This window comes from Balaenoptera ricei, chromosome 20 (genome assembly GCF_028023285.1).
Source record: "Balaenoptera ricei isolate mBalRic1 chromosome 20, mBalRic1.hap2, whole genome shotgun sequence".
Taxonomy (NCBI): Eukaryota; Metazoa; Chordata; class Mammalia; order Artiodactyla; family Balaenopteridae; genus Balaenoptera; species Balaenoptera ricei.
Genome location: NC_082658.1, coordinates 61,347,783 through 61,367,295, shown reverse-complemented (window position 1 = coordinate 61,367,295; position 19,513 = coordinate 61,347,783). Strand labels below are relative to the sequence as shown.

The window sequence follows — 19,513 nt, the reverse complement described above, 5'->3', positions numbered from 1 at the left end:
TACTGGAATGGGTCCTTGCTCTACATTCTTCTAGGCTGCTCAGGGGAGGTAAACAGAAAGAATTCTTGAGTCTTCTGTTTCTTAAAAATAATCAGCCTGAATTAGTCCTCATGCCTGAGAGACACATTTTGGGGTCTACTTTTGCTCCCCTCCGGTGTCACGGGTTCTGAATCAGCCTCTTGGGTTCAAATCCAGCTGGTTCAGAACCAAGGGTCTTTGGGCAGGTTATCTAACCCCAGAAAACTTAGTTTCCTCATCTGCTAAATAGGAATAGTAATGGCCGCTGTCTCGGGGCTGTTGTGCGACTCACCCAGTTGGTACATGAGGGCCCTGAGCATTTATACTGGTGTTAGTGCTATCACCAGCACCCTCCTCTGGGCTTCATCTAACTCCACATGCAGAGATGCCCGAACCACAGTTACTGCATTTTGATTTTTTAATTACATTCTTTTCTTCCATGGCTAAAACAGATGTGCAGTGTATGTTTGACAGGCCACAAAGCAGACTGTTCTGGTTAGTGTAAAGTTTAAGTTAAATCATGTATAAGCCAGAATGACTTCCCCATACCTCAATATGTGAAAATTTCCTCTCTCATTTTCCTCTTTTGATTGCAAGTATTCTGACAGAAAATATTGATGATTAAAATATTTGCCCCTTGATGCCAGGGTGGTTGCTGCTTGCTCTGGGTCCATCATGTCCCTTGTTGCTAGGCAGAACACTCTTTGACATAAATTGTAGCAATATTTTTTTTGGATATGTCTCCTAAGGCAAAAGAAATAAAAACAAAAATAAATCGTACCTAATTAAGCTTTAAAGCTTCTGTATAGCAAAGGAAACCATTGACAACATGCAAAGACAACCTACAGAATGGGAGAAAATATTTGCAAATGATATGACTGATAAGGGGTTAATAACCAAAATATATAAACAGCTCATACAACTCAACAGCAAGAAAACCAAACAACCCAATTAAAAAATGGGCAGAAGACCTGAATAGACATTTTTCCAAAGAGGACATGCAGATGGCCAACAGGCACATGAAAAGATGCTCAACATCTCTAATCATCAGGGAAATGCAAATCAAGACCACAATGAGATATCACTTCACACCCGTCAGAATGGCCATCATCAAAAATAACAAATAACATGTTGGAGAGGGTGTGAAGAAAACACAACCCTTGTACACTGTTGGTGGGAATGTAAAGTGGTGCAGTCATTGTGGAAAACAGTATGGAGTGTTCTCAAAAAACTAAAAATAGAACTACCGTATGATCCAGCAATTCCACTCCTAGGTATATATCCAAAGAAAGTGAAAACACTAATTTGAAAAGATATATGCACCCAATGTTCATAGCAGCGTTATTTACAATAGCCAAGATAATGGAAGCAACCCAAGTGCCTGTCAAAAGATGAATGGATAAGGAAGATGTGGTACATATATACAATGGAATACTACTCAGCCATAAAAAGGAATGAAATTTTGTCATTTGCAGCAACATGAGTGGATCTAGAGAGTATTATGCTAAGTGAAATAAGTCAGACAAAGACAAATATTCTATGTTATTACTTATATGTGGAATCTAAAAAATGAAACAAAGGAATGAATATAACAAAACAGAAACAGACTCACAGATATAGAGAACAAACTAGTGGTTACCAGTGGGGAGAGGGGAGGGGGAATAGGCAAGACAGGGGTAGGGGATTAAGATGTACAAACTACTATGTATAAAATAGATAAGCAACAAGGATATATTGTACAGCACAGGGAAATATAGGGGCTTTTGGGTCATTTTCCGCATCTTTCCATCCGAGGTGCCCATTCTGACTGGTTGGGGGTGCGCAGCTGTCCCAGGTCCAGAAAACTGGCCAAACAACAGTGGTACCAAAGCAACAGCTGTCCTAGGACCTCTGGGGTGAGCTAGACTTGGAACCCATCTTCCGTCCCCAGGGCAAGAGAGAGCATTTGTTGCGTGTTTGAAAAGATTCGCTCATTTGGTCGCAGTAGGTTGTTTTGCCATTTTAAGCCTAAGCCGTAAAGGTGACTAGAGTTTACTTTGTGTAGTTACTTTGGGTTTTCTCATACACAGTTCTCAGAGTGTGAGGCATGTGCTGACCATGTGCCACATAAAACGTCACGTCTTTGGGTCTGGAATTTATGAGGAATGATTGGAGAGTGTGGTCCAGGTCCTGGGCTCTTCGTTTCTAGGGCATTGAACGCTCCTGCGGAGGTTCCTGGGAGGTCCAGCTGCTAATTCTGGCCCTGAGAGCCTGGGTGACTGGAGGATTGCTGCTCAAGGGTGCACCATGACCACACCTCGTCGGCAAACAAGAGTGAGCTGGGAACAGCCCCGGGCCAGACCTTCTGTGGCCTCGGCAGGAAATGACCCCGTGTGCTTCCTTAGTTGCAGGTGGTCTGTAGGCCAGTTTTCTCCACCCATCATCAGGAGTCCTGCAGGCATTGTGTTAGGTGCTCACGGGCAAGGCAAACCCTATGCAGGCTCACAATCTTGTTTTCTGAACCAACGTGTGTGCCCCCGTCTTTGTGAAGAGCAGACATGTGGAATACCCTGGGACAGCCCTGCCTTCCTCAGTGGGCCAGTCACTACCCGACAAAGAGACAGGAGGTTTGGGGGGGGGACTCAGAAGGGGCTCGTGTGGTCACACCTGTTGTGCTCTGAGACTAGGAGCAAAGATCCTTTGAGTCTGTTCTCCTCTCCTGCAGTTTGTTCTCTTGTTTTGCAGTAGTTAATTACCAAAAACGATCTAAGAGGCTGTCTTCTCATTTTAGGAGAAAAGCAGGGCTGGGGACCAGTTTGCTGGTGGCAACCCCAGGCCAGAAAGTCTACTGGGCCCACACCCCCAGGTGAATCAGGAAAAGTCTGGGCTGGTTTCTGGAAGAGTGGTGATGCAGCTTCCAGCTCTGTGGTTCTCTGATTTGGGGATTTTACCAGAAAAACTGCACAGTGAATTTGGAGGACTGATTTAAATGTAACTCTTCCAGATAACTCCACCTCACTGTTATCACCATAGTTTTCATAAAAGATAAGACTTTCAGTTCCAGAAAAGGGGGAAGGACACAGTCTCAATCAAGTATCATCCCTTGAAATCAATCAAATTCAGATCTATGACTTGTTTATTATGTTATTCTTATTTTTCTCAGTCTGATTGCCTGCTTTTTCTTAATTTCTGATGGACAAATATTAGCTAGGTTTGTGAGTCACAGCTTGGCAGACACAGACGAAAAATATCCAGAGAGATTTTTGAAGCTGTTTCCTTAGGAGAGAGGCTGCGGGGCTTCCTTAGTCTGAAGCTGCCAGATAGAGTCTTTGGGTTGAGAATGCTCTTCTTGAATTCTTCCAGATCCCTCAGGGTGATGGCCTTAAACCCATAAACTGGGAAGGGATCTGTTGGCAGCCATCGTTCATGTGACTCCAAGGGAGTTTGTCAGTTTGTGGGATTATTCATCGCAGAGTCAACTGGATGAAAGATTAATGATGACCTACCTGCCGACCGATTTCCTACCACATGGCTTGGTAGAGTTTGAGTTTCAAAATTCTGAGCAGGGAAACCTCCCTCAATTCTGGGAAGGAATACCAAGCCACAGCTTGGCCCTAACATCCCTGGTGGCAGGTTTGATTCAGGAAAGAAGGAAATTACAAAATTTGTTTTGTGCCGAAGAGAGAGAGACACCTGTTTCATGTGAGGTTGAGTGATGGGAGGCTGGCCTGGAGGACAGGACAGGGTGGAATTGCAGGGCCATCTGACGTCCGGGGAGCAGGTGTGATGAGAGGGCCGGGAGGTGGTCTGGAAATTGTGACGGGGGGTCAGGAGGACCCCCACCTCGGCTCTGAGATACGTTGGTGGGGGGCGGTGGGGGGGAGAAGGATAGCACCAGCCGAGAGGCGGCAGGAGAAGCAGCGTCTTTGGCGAAAGCCGAGCTCCGGTTAAGGCAGGGAGGCAGGGGACTGTCTGAGAAGAGGCTGAGGATATTGGGGTGCTCAGGGCGCAGCGGGGGCGGGGTGGTGACTGTGAGCGCTGGGTCAAGAGGGAATTAGGGTCTAGGACATACGTGGGCATTAGCCCTGCCTTCCGGTGCGGGAGCATTGACCCAGGAGGCCTGGGTGTGATGAGGTGCCCTGCAGCTCCTGGAGGCCGGCCGGAAGGTGCTGTGTCAGGCCTGGCGGGGGAGGGGGTTTAGAAGTTGAGGTGGATTCTGTGGTCCTGGGAGGGCCAGAGGCCGCCACGGGGTCAGTGCTCTCAGGCCCAAGTCCGGGCAGATGTCACAGCTTGGCCACGGCGCCCTTTTCCCACAAGCTCAGGCGGATCTCAGACACAGCGCAGTTTCCCCGAGAGCCACACTGGGAATCTGTTTACCAGCCCTGGCTTCGGCCAACCTCCTCACTTCATAGATGAGGAAGCTGGGGTTGAGAGAGGACAAATGATTTTCCCAGTTCAGGCTGGGACTGAAAATTCAGGTTTCCTGTTTTCCAAGCTGCTGTGGAATGTCTGGTCGCTTGGAGCTCCGATGGGGCACCGGGACGGGCTGAGCAAAGCTGTGGGCTGCCCTCCGGGGTCAGCAGGAGAGAAGGGGCGGGGAGGTAGGGGAGAGCCGGGCTCAGTGCCCCCCGATCGGCGCCTGAGGTCGTGGGACGGGTCAGGCTGGGCAGCTACGCCGCCTCCCCCTCCCCGGAAATACCAGAGGCGCTGTGGCATGTGGGTGGGCCAGTTCAGCTTCCAGAACCAGGCCATTCGGAGAGAGGGACAGAAAAGAAAGCAACCCTACTCGTTAATGTTGTAGAAGACTCCAGGAACGTTCTGGGCTGCGAGAAGCCAGCTCCTTTCCCTCCTGGCCAGAGATTTAAAACCATGAAATGAAACGCAGGGGAACCTCTGGGAACCTCTTCTGGCGTGTCTTCAGCAGTGGAAGAGGGCAGCCAGGTCAGGGATACTCAGGAACCTTCGTACTGCTGAAAAGGGCCGCATCTAGGCCGTCATGACATGCGTGCTCTGTACATGCTGACAGTCAACAGAGCTGCATCTGACATAGATTTTTACTGTTTTCCATGCCCTCCAACACCAAGCGGGAATTCTCGGTCAGTGACAAGAACTGCCCCTTGGTTTATGTGCTTTAATCCAGATCCTGCCAAATCACACGGGGTGGAGAGCCATGGGGGAGTGCGATGGCTTGGACCCACCCCATCCCTAATCTCAGGGGCGAGCTGGACCGGCCCCCACCCCATTCTCCCTCTGTTCCCTTAGTTTTCCAAATCCACTTGAGTGTATATGAAGAAATCCTGTGGGGGAGCTGTAGAACCTCTCCAGGACAGGGGTCCCCAACCCCCGGGCCACAGACCAGTGGTGGTCCGTGGCCTGTTAGGATCCAGGTTGCACAGCAGGAGGTGCGTGGTGGGTGAGCGAGCGAAGCTTCATCTGTATTTACAGCCGCTCCCCATCACTCGCATTACTGCCTGAGCTCCGCCTCCTGTCAGCATTGTGGTGAGTTGTATAATTGTTTCATTATATATTACAATGTAACGATAATAGAAATAAAGTGCACAGTAAATGTAATGCGCTTGACTCATCCCGAAACATTCCCCCTGACCCCGGTCCGTGGAAGAATTGTCTTCCGTGAAACCAGTCCCTGGTGCCAAAAAGGTTGGGGACTGCTGCTCTAGGCTACGAACGTTGGGGGCCAGGTACCCTGGAACGGTCCTGGGTTCCTTGGTGCCCCCCTGGCGTCCCCACCCAGTGGCGCTGCCCAGGAGCACCTTTCTTCTGAGGCGCGAGATGCTTCCCACCTTCTCCCCTGGCGTCTGTTATGGGCTGAACTGTGAACCGCCCGCCCCCCGCCAAAACCCCGCATCGGATGTTGAAGTCCTAACCAATGCCGAAAGCTCAGCTTCTCTGTACTGGTGCCAAATCGAATCTCGGAGTTTTGGGTGAAGTAGAAAGAAAAGAATAGCTTTATCGCTTTGCCAGGCAAAGGGGGCCACAGCCAGTGCCAGCCTCAAAGAACTATGTGTCCCAGCCCGGGAGGATCTGCTGAGGGGTTTTATAGCAGTGGTTCAGAGGTGAGGTCTCTGACAAGATGAGGGTGTGTGTGCCGGGTCTCAGGTGGGTCTCCTGATCTTTTTTTTTTTTTTTTTTTTAATATATTTATTTATTTTTAGCTGTGTTGGGTCTTCGTTTCTGTGCGAGGGCTTTGACCGCAGAGCCCAGGAATCTCCAGTCCTTTCCAGACCGATCCCCCAGCTTGGCTGAGATTATGGGGGGGCGAATGATTCACAGAAGAATAGCAGTTTTGGGTCTGGGCTGGAGGACGGGTCGGAGCCTGTGGGGAGATAGCCTGGGCCTCCCTGAGCCTGGGGACTCGGGCTGCCTTGTGGCCACTGCAGCTGGCCGTCCTCTAAGCCGAGCAGAGTAATGACGACCGACCGAGCTTCCTCTGGGGGGAGGAAACAGTTAAAATCCTGCCGCAGCTGCCGTCAGCTGGGCGTGGTTCTCCCATCTGACTGGGGCGGCAGGATCCTGGGCCCAGGAGCAGAGGAAGCCCAGCTCCTGCGCAGAACTTCCACATGGCTGAGTTTGATCTGATGGCTCCAGGGCCTCTGCCCGGGGTCCCCGCTCACCCTCCGGCCACTCTCAGCCCAGACTCTGGGTTGGCCAGCCCAGCAGAAGGAGAGGGCACAGCCTCCCTGGGGAGCTCCCCGGGGGAGAGCTGGGGACAGAGCCGTGGCTCTGCCTGGCAGGGGCGTCCTGGGGCGGAGGTGGAGGAGGAGGAGGAGGTCCTGTGCGACTTCTGCCTCGGGGCCAACAGGGTGAGGGCCGTGAAGTCCTGCCTGACCTGCATGGTGAACTACTGCCCAGAGCACCTGCGGCCACACCAGGAGAACAGCAGGCTGCAGGGCCACCAGCTGGCAGAGCCCGTGAAGGACCGGGACCTGCTCGTGTGCCTGGCCCACCGCAGCCCGCTGGTTGCCTTCTGCTGCCCCGATGGGCAGTGCATCTGCCAGGAGTGCGGCCGGGCCGAGCACAGGGGCCATGCCTCTGTCTCCCTCGATGCCGCTCACAGGGACAAGGAGGCAAGTGCCGGGGTCCGTGCGGAGAGGGAGGTGGGGAGGCCGTGGGTCAGGGAGAGGCCTGGGCTCTGCCTCGGCTCCTGGGGCTGCCGGCTTCACTCCTGTGCTCTTAGCTTTGGCCCCTGGCTGTGCAGCCAGCATCCCTGTCTCTTGCACTTGGCTTTGGAAACTGGAGTCGGTTACTCTGTCGCCATCTCGGTCCTGCTGTCCCTGTACTCTCTCTGTCTGCGTCTGTCGCTCCTCTGGCTACTTTCCTGCTACTTCTCACTCAGCTTTTGGTGACTGATCCGTGGGTGGGTGTTGGGTGCAGAAGATGTTTCCCTCTGGCTGGATCTGAGTGGCAACGAATGCAATGTAAAGCTTGGCAGAAATTCAAGAGAAAACAGCCAAAACTTTGCCCGAAGTTCTCTTTTCCCCTTTACCCCAAACAAGAGATCAGTAGCAAGGGCCCCTCTGGCGACACCGGGTATGAAATCCAAGAGCTTGAATAGTGCCGAGATAAGAGAGAACTGGAAACTTCCCTCCAGGTACAATGTCAAGGACTGCTTACCTTAGGGAAAATAAATCTCCTCATCAGATAGAGGTATCATAAGAGATTGAGAAATACTGTGCTCGTAGCCTGTAATTTTATTCCCATCAGGTAGGGCAACCGTTTCTAGAACAGCTGACTTTTCTTTGCCCTGAGAAAGCTGAGAGCCTGGAGAAGTTCCTGGGAATGGATTCATATGCTTCGTTTCTCATACTTGGACTTTCCACGAGCACGTTTGTTCTCAGTGGGGAAGTGCAGTTCTTTTGTCCCACATTTCTTGTGTCCAGACTCTGGGCAGCTCCCTGTCTGCACTGAGGCCTGTGGCAGCGTCTTGGCCCCGGGGGTCCCTGGGCAGCGGACAAGGAGCTTCCTGGGAGGGGCAGCAGACAAGGAGCTTCCTGGAGGAGGACCCGCTCCTCCACACCCTCCCTTAAGCGTGGATTTTATCCAGCGTTAGTGGGAATTGTTCCAGAAAGCTCTGTATTCCAGATGCCAGTGAGTCATTGTTATCAGCTCTACAATCCACTTGCCAGCAGTTCCCAGCATCTCCAGTGCCAGGAAATGTCCGATCAGGAGAGCAGGTCACTGCCACCCACTCCCCACGTTCACAGTCACGTTCACAGAGGAGGCTCTGGGTCAGCAGACAGGTCAGAGGATAAAGCTCCACGTAACTGACTCCTTGGTCTTCGTGGAGCCTTGCCGTGTGCTATGTGCTTTCCGTGGATCTTCCCATCCAGTCCTGGAATAACTCACTGAGGTGGTGACTCTTTTCGTCTTCACCAAATTTGTCCAGACTCATACAGATGACTAAGCCATGGAGTGGGAGTGGAAGCTTCTGGAAAGCCACCCCACTGGAGGAACACAGGGAAGGACCCCAAGGTCACAATATTATAACCTTACTTTATTTTTTTTGCACCAAAACCCTGCCACACATGTCGTAGAGAGATTAAAGCAGAGTGTACTGCTTTCCCCTTGTTCAGGGTATAATATCTGAATTCTGTTATGTTTCACTGGAAAAGTGATGCATGTCCCCGTTCAGAAACAATCTCCACCAAATACTGAGATAGATTTTCCCAGAAAAGGCCTCCCTCCCAGCCTGGATCTGCCCATCTCCCTCCTCAGAAGCAGACACCACGATCTACTCTTTCTTCTGTTTCCTTTCAGAAATTCTATGCCTGTAGCAGCATAGATACAATGTGAATTTTAACGTAGTGTAAGCTGGTGCGTTACAGAGACGTAGGGTAATTGTCGTTCTGAGCAGGGAGGGTTGTGTTTCTCGTGTGTGGAACCCCAAATTCAGACATCCCAGGAGGGAGCGGTGTGAGGTAAAATACAGACAACTGGGGCAGTTCTTGGTGCTGAAAGCAGGCCGGTTCCAGGTGTGACGCAGCAGCCCCGTACCCCGGATCCTTGGTGCGGGCCCAGTGCCCAGCCTCTGCCTTCCCAGTGTGCCTAGCAGAGTTCCTGCCTTTCCACCCCGCATCCTTGCTTTCAACGCTGAGAGTGCGTGTGTGCTCTGTGAGCGCTTTTTGGGTGGCCCTGCCACGGCTCAGGAGCCAAAGGGTTTCTTGCAAGGAGCCCAGGAGACCAGCTCCGAAGACACAGTACCTGGATGAGGCTGCAGCCACCACCAGGATTATCTTGAAAGTCTTGTTAGACATAAGTAAGGCTCCAGAAGCTCCGTCTCTCCTCCAGCCAGCCCCAGCCCGCTGGAGCCGCTTGCTGAAGGTCACTTTGGATCGAGGTAAGCGCCAGTCACTCAGGCATGTTGTGCAAGGGAAACCGTGAACAGCGGGGTCAGCAACAGGGACACAGAGCGGCCGGGAGCTGCATCGGGTCCACAGAGCGACTGATTTCTCAGTTCACCGACAGAGCCCCTCCTGAGGCCCCCACGGTCTCTAGCTATGCCAGTGGGCAAAAACTCTGGATTTGGGAATTCTGGGTGTTCTCTGATGATTTGTTCTGTGCCGCTGGGCTTCCAGAGCCCAGCTCTTCCCAATGGGGACTCCGTTCTTCCCCTTGCCCAGGCCAGCGTCCCAGGGCCTCTTAGTTGTTTGTTTTTTTTTTTTAAATTGAAGTGTAGTTGATTTACGATGTTGTGTTAATTTCTGCTGTACAGCAAAGTGACTCAGTTTTACACGTATATACATTTTTAAAAAAAAACTAATTAATTAATTAATTAATTTCCAGCTGTGTTGGGTCTTCGTTTCTGTGTGACGGCTTTCTCTAGTTGCGGCAAGTGGGGGCCACTCTTCATCACAGTGCGCAGGCCTCTCACTATCGCGGCCTCTCTTGTTGCGGAGCACAGGCTCCAGACGCGCAGGCTCAGTAGCTGTGGCTCACGGGCCCAGTTGCTCCGCAGCATGTGGGATCCTCCCAGACCAGGACTCGAACCCGTGTCCCCTGCATTGGCAGGCAGACTCTCAACCACTGCGCCACCAGGGAAGCCCTATACATTCTTTTTTAAATATTCTTTTCCATTATGGCTTGCCCCAGGAGACTGGATATAGTTCCCTGTGCTCTACAGTAGGACCTTGTTGTTTATCCATTCTACATGTAATTGTTTGCATCTACCAACCCCAAATTCCCAGGCCATCCCTCTCGCTTAGCTTTTTTTTTTCTTTTTGGCTGCACCCTGCAGCGTGCAGAACTTCCCCGACCACTGTGCCCCCTGCAGTGGAAGTGCAGAGTCTTAACCACTGGACCACCAGGGAAGCCCTTCCCTTAGCTTTTAAGAGCAGCTAATCTTAACTCCACTCACCTTCTCTGAACTCAGGCTCGCTGCTGGGAAATGAAGCTGTGGCATGCATGTGTGTGAGTTGTGAAGTTTGCACTCTTTCTGTGACTGCTTTCCTGTTTGTTCTTTTCTGTTCCTTTTCAAGTTTATCAAACGTTATCAAGTACTTTCTATGGGCTAAGTGTGCTACACTATCTCAGGGAGCGTGGGCTGTAGTCAGGAAGCCAGGGCAGGTCCACGTCTCCCTGGATGCCAAAGGGCTGGGGCAGCACAAAGGCCCTGCTGCGTGTTCCAAGGAGGAAGACCCCCAGCAGTGAGGTCAGGGCAGGTATCTTGGGGGAAGGAAGGCTCGGCTGGGCCCCGTCTTAGACCTTCAAGTCCATTAGTGGCAGGTCACTGCGTCCAATCTCAGCATTGGTTCCAGAAAGCTCAGGATACGGTGGGGATCTCGGACACAGTCTCCAGGTGGAGCAGGAGCCAAGGTCTGAGAGCCACAAGTGTTCCTGCTTCTTGGGGGCGCCGTTAACCAGCATTGTTCACGGCCCATCTGCTGCCAAAAGGCGGATGGTTTGAGGCTGTTCAGGAGAATTTCTCCTAGAAGTTCCGAGGAGTGCCTTGGACTCAGTATTATGCAACTTGTTTTATCCTGAACATTCCAGCAGGCTGTATGTCTTTCAAGAGCAGGGACAGTGTCTTATATAACTGGACTGGCATGTAGCGAGCTCTCATCAGCCGGCCAAGGAGTGAAGTCAGGGCCCAGCTGGGACCCTAGTGTTCCCAGACACAGACTCTCCAGAGGGAAACACCAAGCAACTGACACCATCTGGAATTTCCTCCTCTCTTCTCCCTCCCCCTGCTGTTCCAGTTTGCATCTCTAACCCGACCCTGGCCACTGAGCTGGGTACCCCCTTTGCCCTGGAGACAGAAGCAAGAACGATTTTGTTAACATATCCTTGAGGCACCAGAGGAGATGCTAAACCATCTGATGAGGGTCGTAGAGCCTGAGAGAGGCAGGTCTTGTACCCCAGATATGGTGCCTTTTGCACAGCATCTGTCCTCACCCCGCTGAAGCGGGGAGGACTCTCTGTGCCCTTGGACATGGGGCCGTCTACTCTCATTGGCACTGCTGTCCTGCTTTTGTGTGGGGCCTGCCTGGGCCTGCGATGTGATGTGCGTATGGCTGACGCCTTGGGACACCCTGGAGCCAGGGTCTGGGCACCCCATCATTTCCTGGGAACAGGAAAAACTGGAGATGCTGGTCTCCCAAGTGGCCCCGCCTCTTGTGGTAAGCAGGAGTGCCTGCTTGTGGGGTGACTCACTCAGAGGTCCCCACTAGGCACTTGGGAGTCCCTTTCTCCTTTTATGGCAGTCCGCAGACAGCGGGGAGAAACCCCCTCCCTGGACACTCTGGGGGTCTCCTGTGACCCCGGATGGTGCTGGGGCCGACCGCTTTAACACACTCTGCACTCGTTGCTACTGTGTGCTCTGTTGTGTCTCCCACCACCTTTCAACAAGCAGCTCATGTCCCCTCCCGTCCTGGAGCAGGTCACTGGGTAATAAGCCTTCTAGACAGACCAAGATTCCACATTGCCCCCAAACAGGCCAGACCCCGCATCTTCCCTGCTTCCCCCACTCCTGGGCATCAGGTCTCAGGTCTCAGGGGCGGGAGGTCACCTGGGCTCCCTCGGCTCTGAGTCGGGGCCGCAGGGCCTGAGCAAACGTTCCCGGGCTTCTGCAGAGGGAGACGAGTCCCCTGCCTGCCTGGGCTGCCACCACTGGGGCCTGGGATTCCCGCGGGCTTCAGTGGGAGGAAGGGGAGACGCGTCACGGTGCCCCCGCACCCCGAGTTCTGTTAGGGTGAATGACGACACAGCTGGCGTGCAGACACGCTGCTGTGAAAATCAGTGAAAGCTCTTCTTTCTGTTGCTGCTGTCTCGTGCCCTTGTGGACGCAGAAAGCGACAGGGCTTCTGAAGCTTGCAAAGGCTCTGGTTTCAAGCCTCGGCACGTTCTCAGCAGACAGTGCTTGGGGAGTTTCAGGAGGCGAGAGTGGGGCTGGGCAGGGGCGTTGACGTGGGCGCAAACCCAGGGTTCTCAGGCGGGCACTTGCCTCGGCGGGGAGGGTTCGCTCTGCCTGCATCTGGCAGAGAATAAGAGTCCGTGATGGAAAGCAGCTGAGGTAGAGCTAGTAACGATGATGAGGATAATGACGCCACCCACACGGATGGAGAACCTGCAACGTGCCCGCTACTGTACAGAGTTCCTGCTGACACGCCTCCCATCCTTGCGGGAACCCTGTGAATTGGGCACTTTAGCTGCTCCCACCTCACAGGTGAAGAAATGCAAGTGTGGAGGCGTTAAGTAGATTTTCCCGAAGTCTCATCTGCTAAGTAGGAAGCCTGGGATGCCCACCCCCGACTTCAAGCGCCCTGTGCTCCTTGTAAGGCTGTTCTGGGGCCGGATGGGCTGGACTCAACTCCACTGACAACTGTGTGACCTTGGATAGGTGGCTCCATTTTCTCACCTGTACAATGGAGATAATGTGTTTACCTGCTATGGGCATGGTCAGGATGATAGGAGGTGACGCAGAGAAACGCTTGAAGCGATGCCCAGCGCAGCGTAAGCTCTCCCTGCACTTTAGCCAGTTCACCCCAGGAAGTGCCGGCCCGCGGCTGACCCTCTGTGCCTCCGCTGAGAGTGGGTGCTCCAGCCTGGCTTCCGAGAGCAGCTTCTGAGACTGACTCCCCTTTCCATGGAAGAAGGGCAGACGGTGCCTTTGCTCCTGGGGACCTTCCGAGTGCCCTGGGCTCCTGCCTCCTTGACGCTGACCTTTCCTCTTCTTAGGCTGAGCTTCGGAGCACCCAGTTAGACCTGGAGCGGAAACTCAAGTTGAATGAAGACGCCATCGCCAGGCTCCAAGCCAACCATAAATCCGTTCTGGTAAGGCTGGCTGGGGTCACCTGCCGGGCTTTGGCACACCTGGCAGCTGCTGCGTGCTCAGCCAGGCCCACCCGGGGTTGTGGGATGCAGGGTGCAGGCCCGGCCCCCATGTCCACGGGCCCCATGGGTTTTATCATTGGGTGAGAACTGTGGGTACAGATAAGGTCGGCCACACCGCAGGGTGACTTCACCTTGTTACGGGGATTTGCTATGAAATTAGTTCAAGATTCAGAACTGGCAAGTGATTTACTTTTTAATGTTATAGAGTAGAAGCAAGCTAGTCCTGTAATGACAGTGTCCTTATTTGTATATGTGCATATGCTTTTTTGACCAGGAGAAAAGGGTATATGTGGGAGTCAAGGGGGGTGGTTAGCTAGAGCTCCAGAAATTATGCATAATCTTGGATTCTTCCATCATGGGAGGGTGTTCTGCATGCGATTTTCACCAGTCCTAAATCCTGGCAGCCAGAAAAGAGAGGTGAGAGCTGCTGAATTAGTGGATGGTATTTGATAAGGCCAGTGGCGTGCCAGGCTACTTAGTTTTAGTCTCTCTGGTTTATGACCACTTTCTATAATAAACTCTAAGTAGACCCAAACAGTTCCCACAAAGGTTTCTCATTAGTGGCAAGCCAATAACCACAACTCAGAGGAGAATGCAAAACAACTACCCTATGGCAGTCAGTCAGCAGCAGCATCTTTGCATATCAAGAATGATTCTATCCATTCATCCATCCATCCACCTACGTATCCACTATCCATCCATCCATCCATCCATCCATCCATCTGTCCATCCATCCACCCACCCATCCATCCATCCATCCATCCATCCATCCATCCACCCATCCATCCACCCATCCATCCATCCACCCACCTATCCATCTATCCATCCATCCATCCATCCGTTCTTCCATCCACCCACCTATCCATCCATCCACCCATCCACCCATCCATTCTTCCACCCACCTATTCATCCATCCATCCATCCACCCATCCGTCTATCCATCCATCCATCCATCACCTACCCATCCACTCACCCATCCATCCATCCATCCATCCATCCATATCTAATACATGTAACCATTTCAACTTAATTTCTTCCTCCTTGGTGTTTATAACTAACTAGCTGTGGAAGCAGGAATACCTATTTCTTACCCATATAATCTTATGAAAAGAAGAACAATAATTATCCCTTTAAAGTCTTGGAAACCTTCAGAGATTGTTGATTTCCATGCTCAATGTAATCTGGAGAACCGCATGGAGCATCTTGCCTTTTTCCAGCTCTTTATTTTCCAGACACTTTGATCCCTACTCAGTTCTTCTCTTAACTGCATGGTAACCAGGTGAGGTAGCTACCACAGTGGCCACCGTGTAGGAGGTACATGAGGACACAAAGACAACAAGAACTGTCCAGGGCCCCCAGGTTGATGGGACAGGAGAGCCTGGGAGTGTTGCTTCCTTGACCTAAGAATGACTCAGTCTGTTGCAATGGTGGTGCTTTAGTTTCTTTATCTAAGAAATGGGGACTGTAGTAGTACAGTCGTCCCTTGGTGTCCTCAGGGGATTGGTTTTAGGACAACCCCCAATCCCCCCCCCCATGGATACCAAAATCCACAGATGCTCAAGTCCCTTGTATAAAATGGCCCAGTATTTGCATGTAAACCTACGCACATCCTCCTGTATACTTTAAATCTTCTCTAGATTACTTACAATACCGGCTACAATGTAAATGCTATGTAAATAGTGGCCAGCTTGGCAGAGTCTAGTTTTGCTTTTTGGAACTTTCTGGAATTTTTTTCCCAAATGTTTTCATTCTGTGGTTGGTTGAATTCGTGAATGTGGAATCCGCAGATATGGAGGGCCATCTGTATTTACCTTCTGGGGTTGCCATGAGAGAATATGTATACAGTGCTCAGAACAGTGCCCGGCCCATGATAAGCACTTCCTAAATGTGGCCGTTATTGTATTACTATGTTATGTAACTAAAAAGTGACCAGGCAGGCGGCAGGACCCCAGGAGAACAGAAAACAGTACCTGGAGGGGCTGCTCAGAGGGGTCTCAGATGGGATGGTCATGGAGGAACAATGGGGGAGATTGAGGCAGGCGGGGCATGGGCTCCGGGCTGTGGAGTGGTGCGAAGGGAGGGTGAGCAAAGGAAAGTGTTTCCAAGAACTTTACATGAAGTTGAACCAGGTAATTTGTGTTGGGGCAACGATCTGGAGTTGGGCGTTGTCAGAGGGAGCCATCAGCACCAGGACCTAAGAACTACCAAAGAGAAGTGGAAACCATTGAAAATGTGGATTGAAGTTGTAAATATGGCATTGACTGAAGGCATTTGTAAAGGATGTGGAAGGATAGAATCCCACATGCACAAGTGCCATCATGCAAATCCTTGCTATTCATCACATGGAATTTGTTTTATATATATATATATATATATATATATATATATATATATATTTAAAGTTGGGCTTATCCTTTTTTTTTTTTTAATTAATTTATTTATTTATGGCTGTGTTGGGTCTTCATTTCTGTGCTAGGGCTTTCTCTAGTTGTGGCAAGCGGGGGCCACTCTTGATCGCGGTGCGCGTGCCTCTCACTGTCGCGGCCTCTCTTGCTGCGGGGCACAGGCTCCAGACGCGCAGGCTCAGTAATTGTGGCTCACAGGCCCAGTTGCTCCGCGGCATGTGGGATCCTCCCAGGCCAGGGCTCGAACCCGTGTCCCCTGCACCGGCAGGCAGATTCTCAACCACTGCGCCACCAGGGAAGCCCTGTTTTATATATTTTTGAACGTGGCATTCCATTCTGCATAGGTAGGCTGGTCCTGCAATGCTTCGGTGCTGTGGACACCTGCACACACCCTAAACATTTTGTGCCTGGCACAGACACCATAGGGTTAGATGTGCTTTTGGCTCAGATGGACCCGGTGGGCAGTTTAACTGGACATAAAGGAAATGCTAAGAAAGCAAATTCATGCTACTGATTTGTACAAAGAAGCCAAATTATTATTTTACCACAAGAAACATGACTATCAAGTATACTGAATACGCACATTGTCCTGGTTGGAAGATTGATGTCACAAACTTGAAGAGCAGCCCGACTGTCAGAGCTGGACTCAGAAATGAGATAATTCACCCTCCCATCTGATGGATGAGAGACTAAGGGAATGATTGGCAAATAAGTACTTATACCCTGGAGAGTCCTTCTTGCTTCCGGGAACCCAGGATTCAAATGAGAATAAAGGCTTCCTTTTACAATAGGAAATCGCTCCCTGATTTGCGGGTTTCTCGGGTTTGCGTTTCTGCATGTTGAGCTTTGAGAAGGTTGGACGCCTCACTAACAGGTTCTTCACCCCCACCCCCACCCCCGCCCCCTGCCAGGTGTCGGTGTCGGAGGTAAAGGCGGTGGCGAAGGAGCAGTTTGGGGATCTCCTTGCTGCCATGAGGAAGGCCCAGGCTGACGTGATGCTCTTCTTGGAGGAGAAGGAGCAAGCTGCCCTGGGCCAGGCCAATGGCATCAAGACCCACCTGGAGTACAGGAGCGCAGAGATGGAGAAGACCAGGCAGGAGCTGGACAGAATCGCTGCCATCGGCAGCCCCGTGCTTTTCCTGGAGGTATGGGCCGCCGTGCCGCTGATGACAGGGAGACCTTCACTCTGCTCGGCCTGCGGCGCACGGGAGAGGGGAACTGCCCGCTGATAATCGGGTGTGCAGGGAGCTGTGAGGACAGAGAGCGGCTGAGTACACGAGTACGGGAGGGAGGGCTTTCCAGAGCGGAGAGGCTGGAACCGGGTCGTGGAAGATGCATCATGTGCCAGCAGAGGCAGCGGCATGTGCAAAGGCAGAGAGGTTTGAGACAGCACAGCCGATTTGGGGAACTAAGGTGCTTTCACAAGGATGGGGTGTGGGACGCTGGGCACAGAGCGATGGGAGGCAAGGCTGGCGGGGCCAGGTGGGCATCTGGCTGTAGAAGCTTGTTCTTCATCGTGAAGTCACAGCAACCCAGGGAGGACTTCAGGTGAGGGGTGATGAGCTCAGGCCTCAGTGTGCTTTATAAACCACTCCGACAGTGGAGGGATGCTTGCTGGGCCGGGGTGAGACCGGGGTCCTGCTGCCTTTCGGAGAGGGCTGCACGTGCTGGGGTGACTGAGGACAGACAGCCCAGCAGAGAAGATGAGACCTTTCATTACAACGTGCCATTCATTGTATGTTAAGCCACCTGCCATCAGACATTCCATCCTCCTGGATCTGTCACTAGAGCGCTGTGTAGTTTTTAGCAAGTCACTTAACCTTTTTGCGTCTCAGATTCCTCATTTATAAACAAGCAGGTCGGAGTCAGTGATTTCCAAGGCTCCTTCAGTGCTAATATTCCTACACACAAATAATTCTTTTATTGCATTTTGGGAAGAGATTCCCTTCTAGTTAACGGCAAACATAAATGTTTATTTTGAAAAAAAAAACTTGGAAAATATGGAAAAATATAAAGGAACACTATCATCCATATTCCCATCACCCAAGATAATCATCGTTAGCCTTGTAATGAGTGAGAGGAAGAGAAGCAGACAGAGACAGACAGACATACCAAAGAATGTCTTTCAGTTCCTTTACTTTTCAATATCAAAACAAAGAAACTATGAAGAAAAATTTGGCTTCCCATGTCATGAGTTTCCTAAAGAGCATATAAATAATTAAAAAAAAGAAATAAAATCTCTTTTTTTTTTCTCCTTTGGTAACTTTAACATAAAAACTTTAATATGTATAAAATATATTTTAGTATAGGACAACTTATTTTAGTTAAACATAACTTCTTTTTCCACAAATATTTATCCAATCGAAATGACATGTATTGTTCCCCAGTGATTCTTTTTTTTTAGAAACAGACCATTTTATTTTATTTTTTATTTTTTCCCTGTGCCGTGCGGTATGAGGGATCTTAGTGCCCCGACCAGGGATCCAACCCTCGCCCTCTGCCTTGGAAGCATAGAGTCTTAACCACTGGACCGCCAGGGAAGTCCCCCCAGTGATCTAAAATGTTACTTTTATCATATATGGCACTAACTCTACATATGGTGTTAAAATGTTTATTTTTCTCCCTATCTACTCTCTGGCTTGGCCTCTTTCTTCTCTTCCATTAATCTAACCATTCTGGTACAACTGTTTTCATCACTAAGTTTTCTGCTGTACCCAGTCTGTAATTCAGTGCTTCCATTGCATTTGAATTTTGATAATGTGTTACACCTGAAAGCAATCTTTCCTGATCACTGCAGAGTTTTGAAGCATGAGAGGCTTAATGTGATTATCTATGTGAAAACACTTTTCAAACTCTTAAAGCACAGAACAAGAATTAGAGAACACTGTGTATTGGGTTGAACCGATTAGGAAAATGCAGCAGCAAGCATTCCTGCCTGAGGAATTGTCTGTGAATCTTCCAAGTGCTACACCCGTTCCTCCATCCCTGTCGTGGCTTGTGTTTAAATTAGTTAAAAAAAAAAAAAAAAGTACTGATAGAATGAAGGTTGGAGGAATGTTACCGCCATCTGCGCTGTTGGTGTAACACATTTGTTCTTCGATTCCCTGTCTGGGCTGTGTATTGCATCTGCTCGTGGGTGCCTAGTATCTCTTGATCTTTAAAAGTCCACTTTCCCAGTTAAAAAACACGAATGCTTTCTACATTATCAGATGCTGAGCTGGACCCATTACACACACTTTCTTTGTGAAGTGCACATCACCATCAGCCTATTTTACAGATGCGGAAGGTGCCGTATTGAGGAGGGCAGCCCTGTTTAAGAAGCACAGAAGCCAGGGCAAGTTCTGCCGTGTGTCCTTTCCTGCAGGAGTACTGCAAGTTCAAGAACATGAAGGATGATGCTTTCCCCAGTGTCTACATTGGACTCAAGGACAAGCTCTCGGGCATCCACAAGGTTATCACGGACTCCACCGCACACCTGATCCAGTTGCTGCAGAACTACAAGGAGAAGCTCCAGGAGTTCTCCAAGGAGGGTGAGAGGCTGTGGCTTGTAGTGTCTCGGAGGGGCTGACGGGGGAGGTGGGAGTTGGGAGGGAGAGCAGAACCGGGGAGCTTCTCATTTTCAGAGCCATCCCCTGGCTAGCCGTGCTAGTGATGGACACTTAGCTTGATGACTGAGACCCGAGAATGTGAGTCAGTCACGTCACGCCCTTGGCTGGCATCTCCGAGACTAGCTTCTGAGGTTGCTGACGCCTGTACTTTCAGGT

At 50.8% G+C, this 19,513-nt stretch overlaps 1 protein-coding gene across 1 annotated transcript in view; it reads left to right on the top strand.

The window, feature by feature from the left end:
* The first annotated feature begins 6,549 nt into the window (after positions 1-6,549).
* LOC132354588 (F-box/WD repeat-containing protein 10-like) overlaps positions 6,550-19,513 on the top strand; it is a 64,233-nt gene continuing 51,269 nt past the window's right edge. The window contains exons 1-4 of the mRNA XM_059906448.1: positions 6,550-7,082; positions 13,189-13,284; positions 16,661-16,894; positions 19,114-19,279. Coding sequence (XP_059762431.1) covers positions 6,576-7,082; positions 13,189-13,284; positions 16,661-16,894; positions 19,114-19,279 — 1,003 coding nt within the window. The 5' untranslated portion in view covers positions 6,550-6,575. The remainder of the gene's footprint in view (positions 7,083-13,188; positions 13,285-16,660; positions 16,895-19,113; positions 19,280-19,513) is intronic.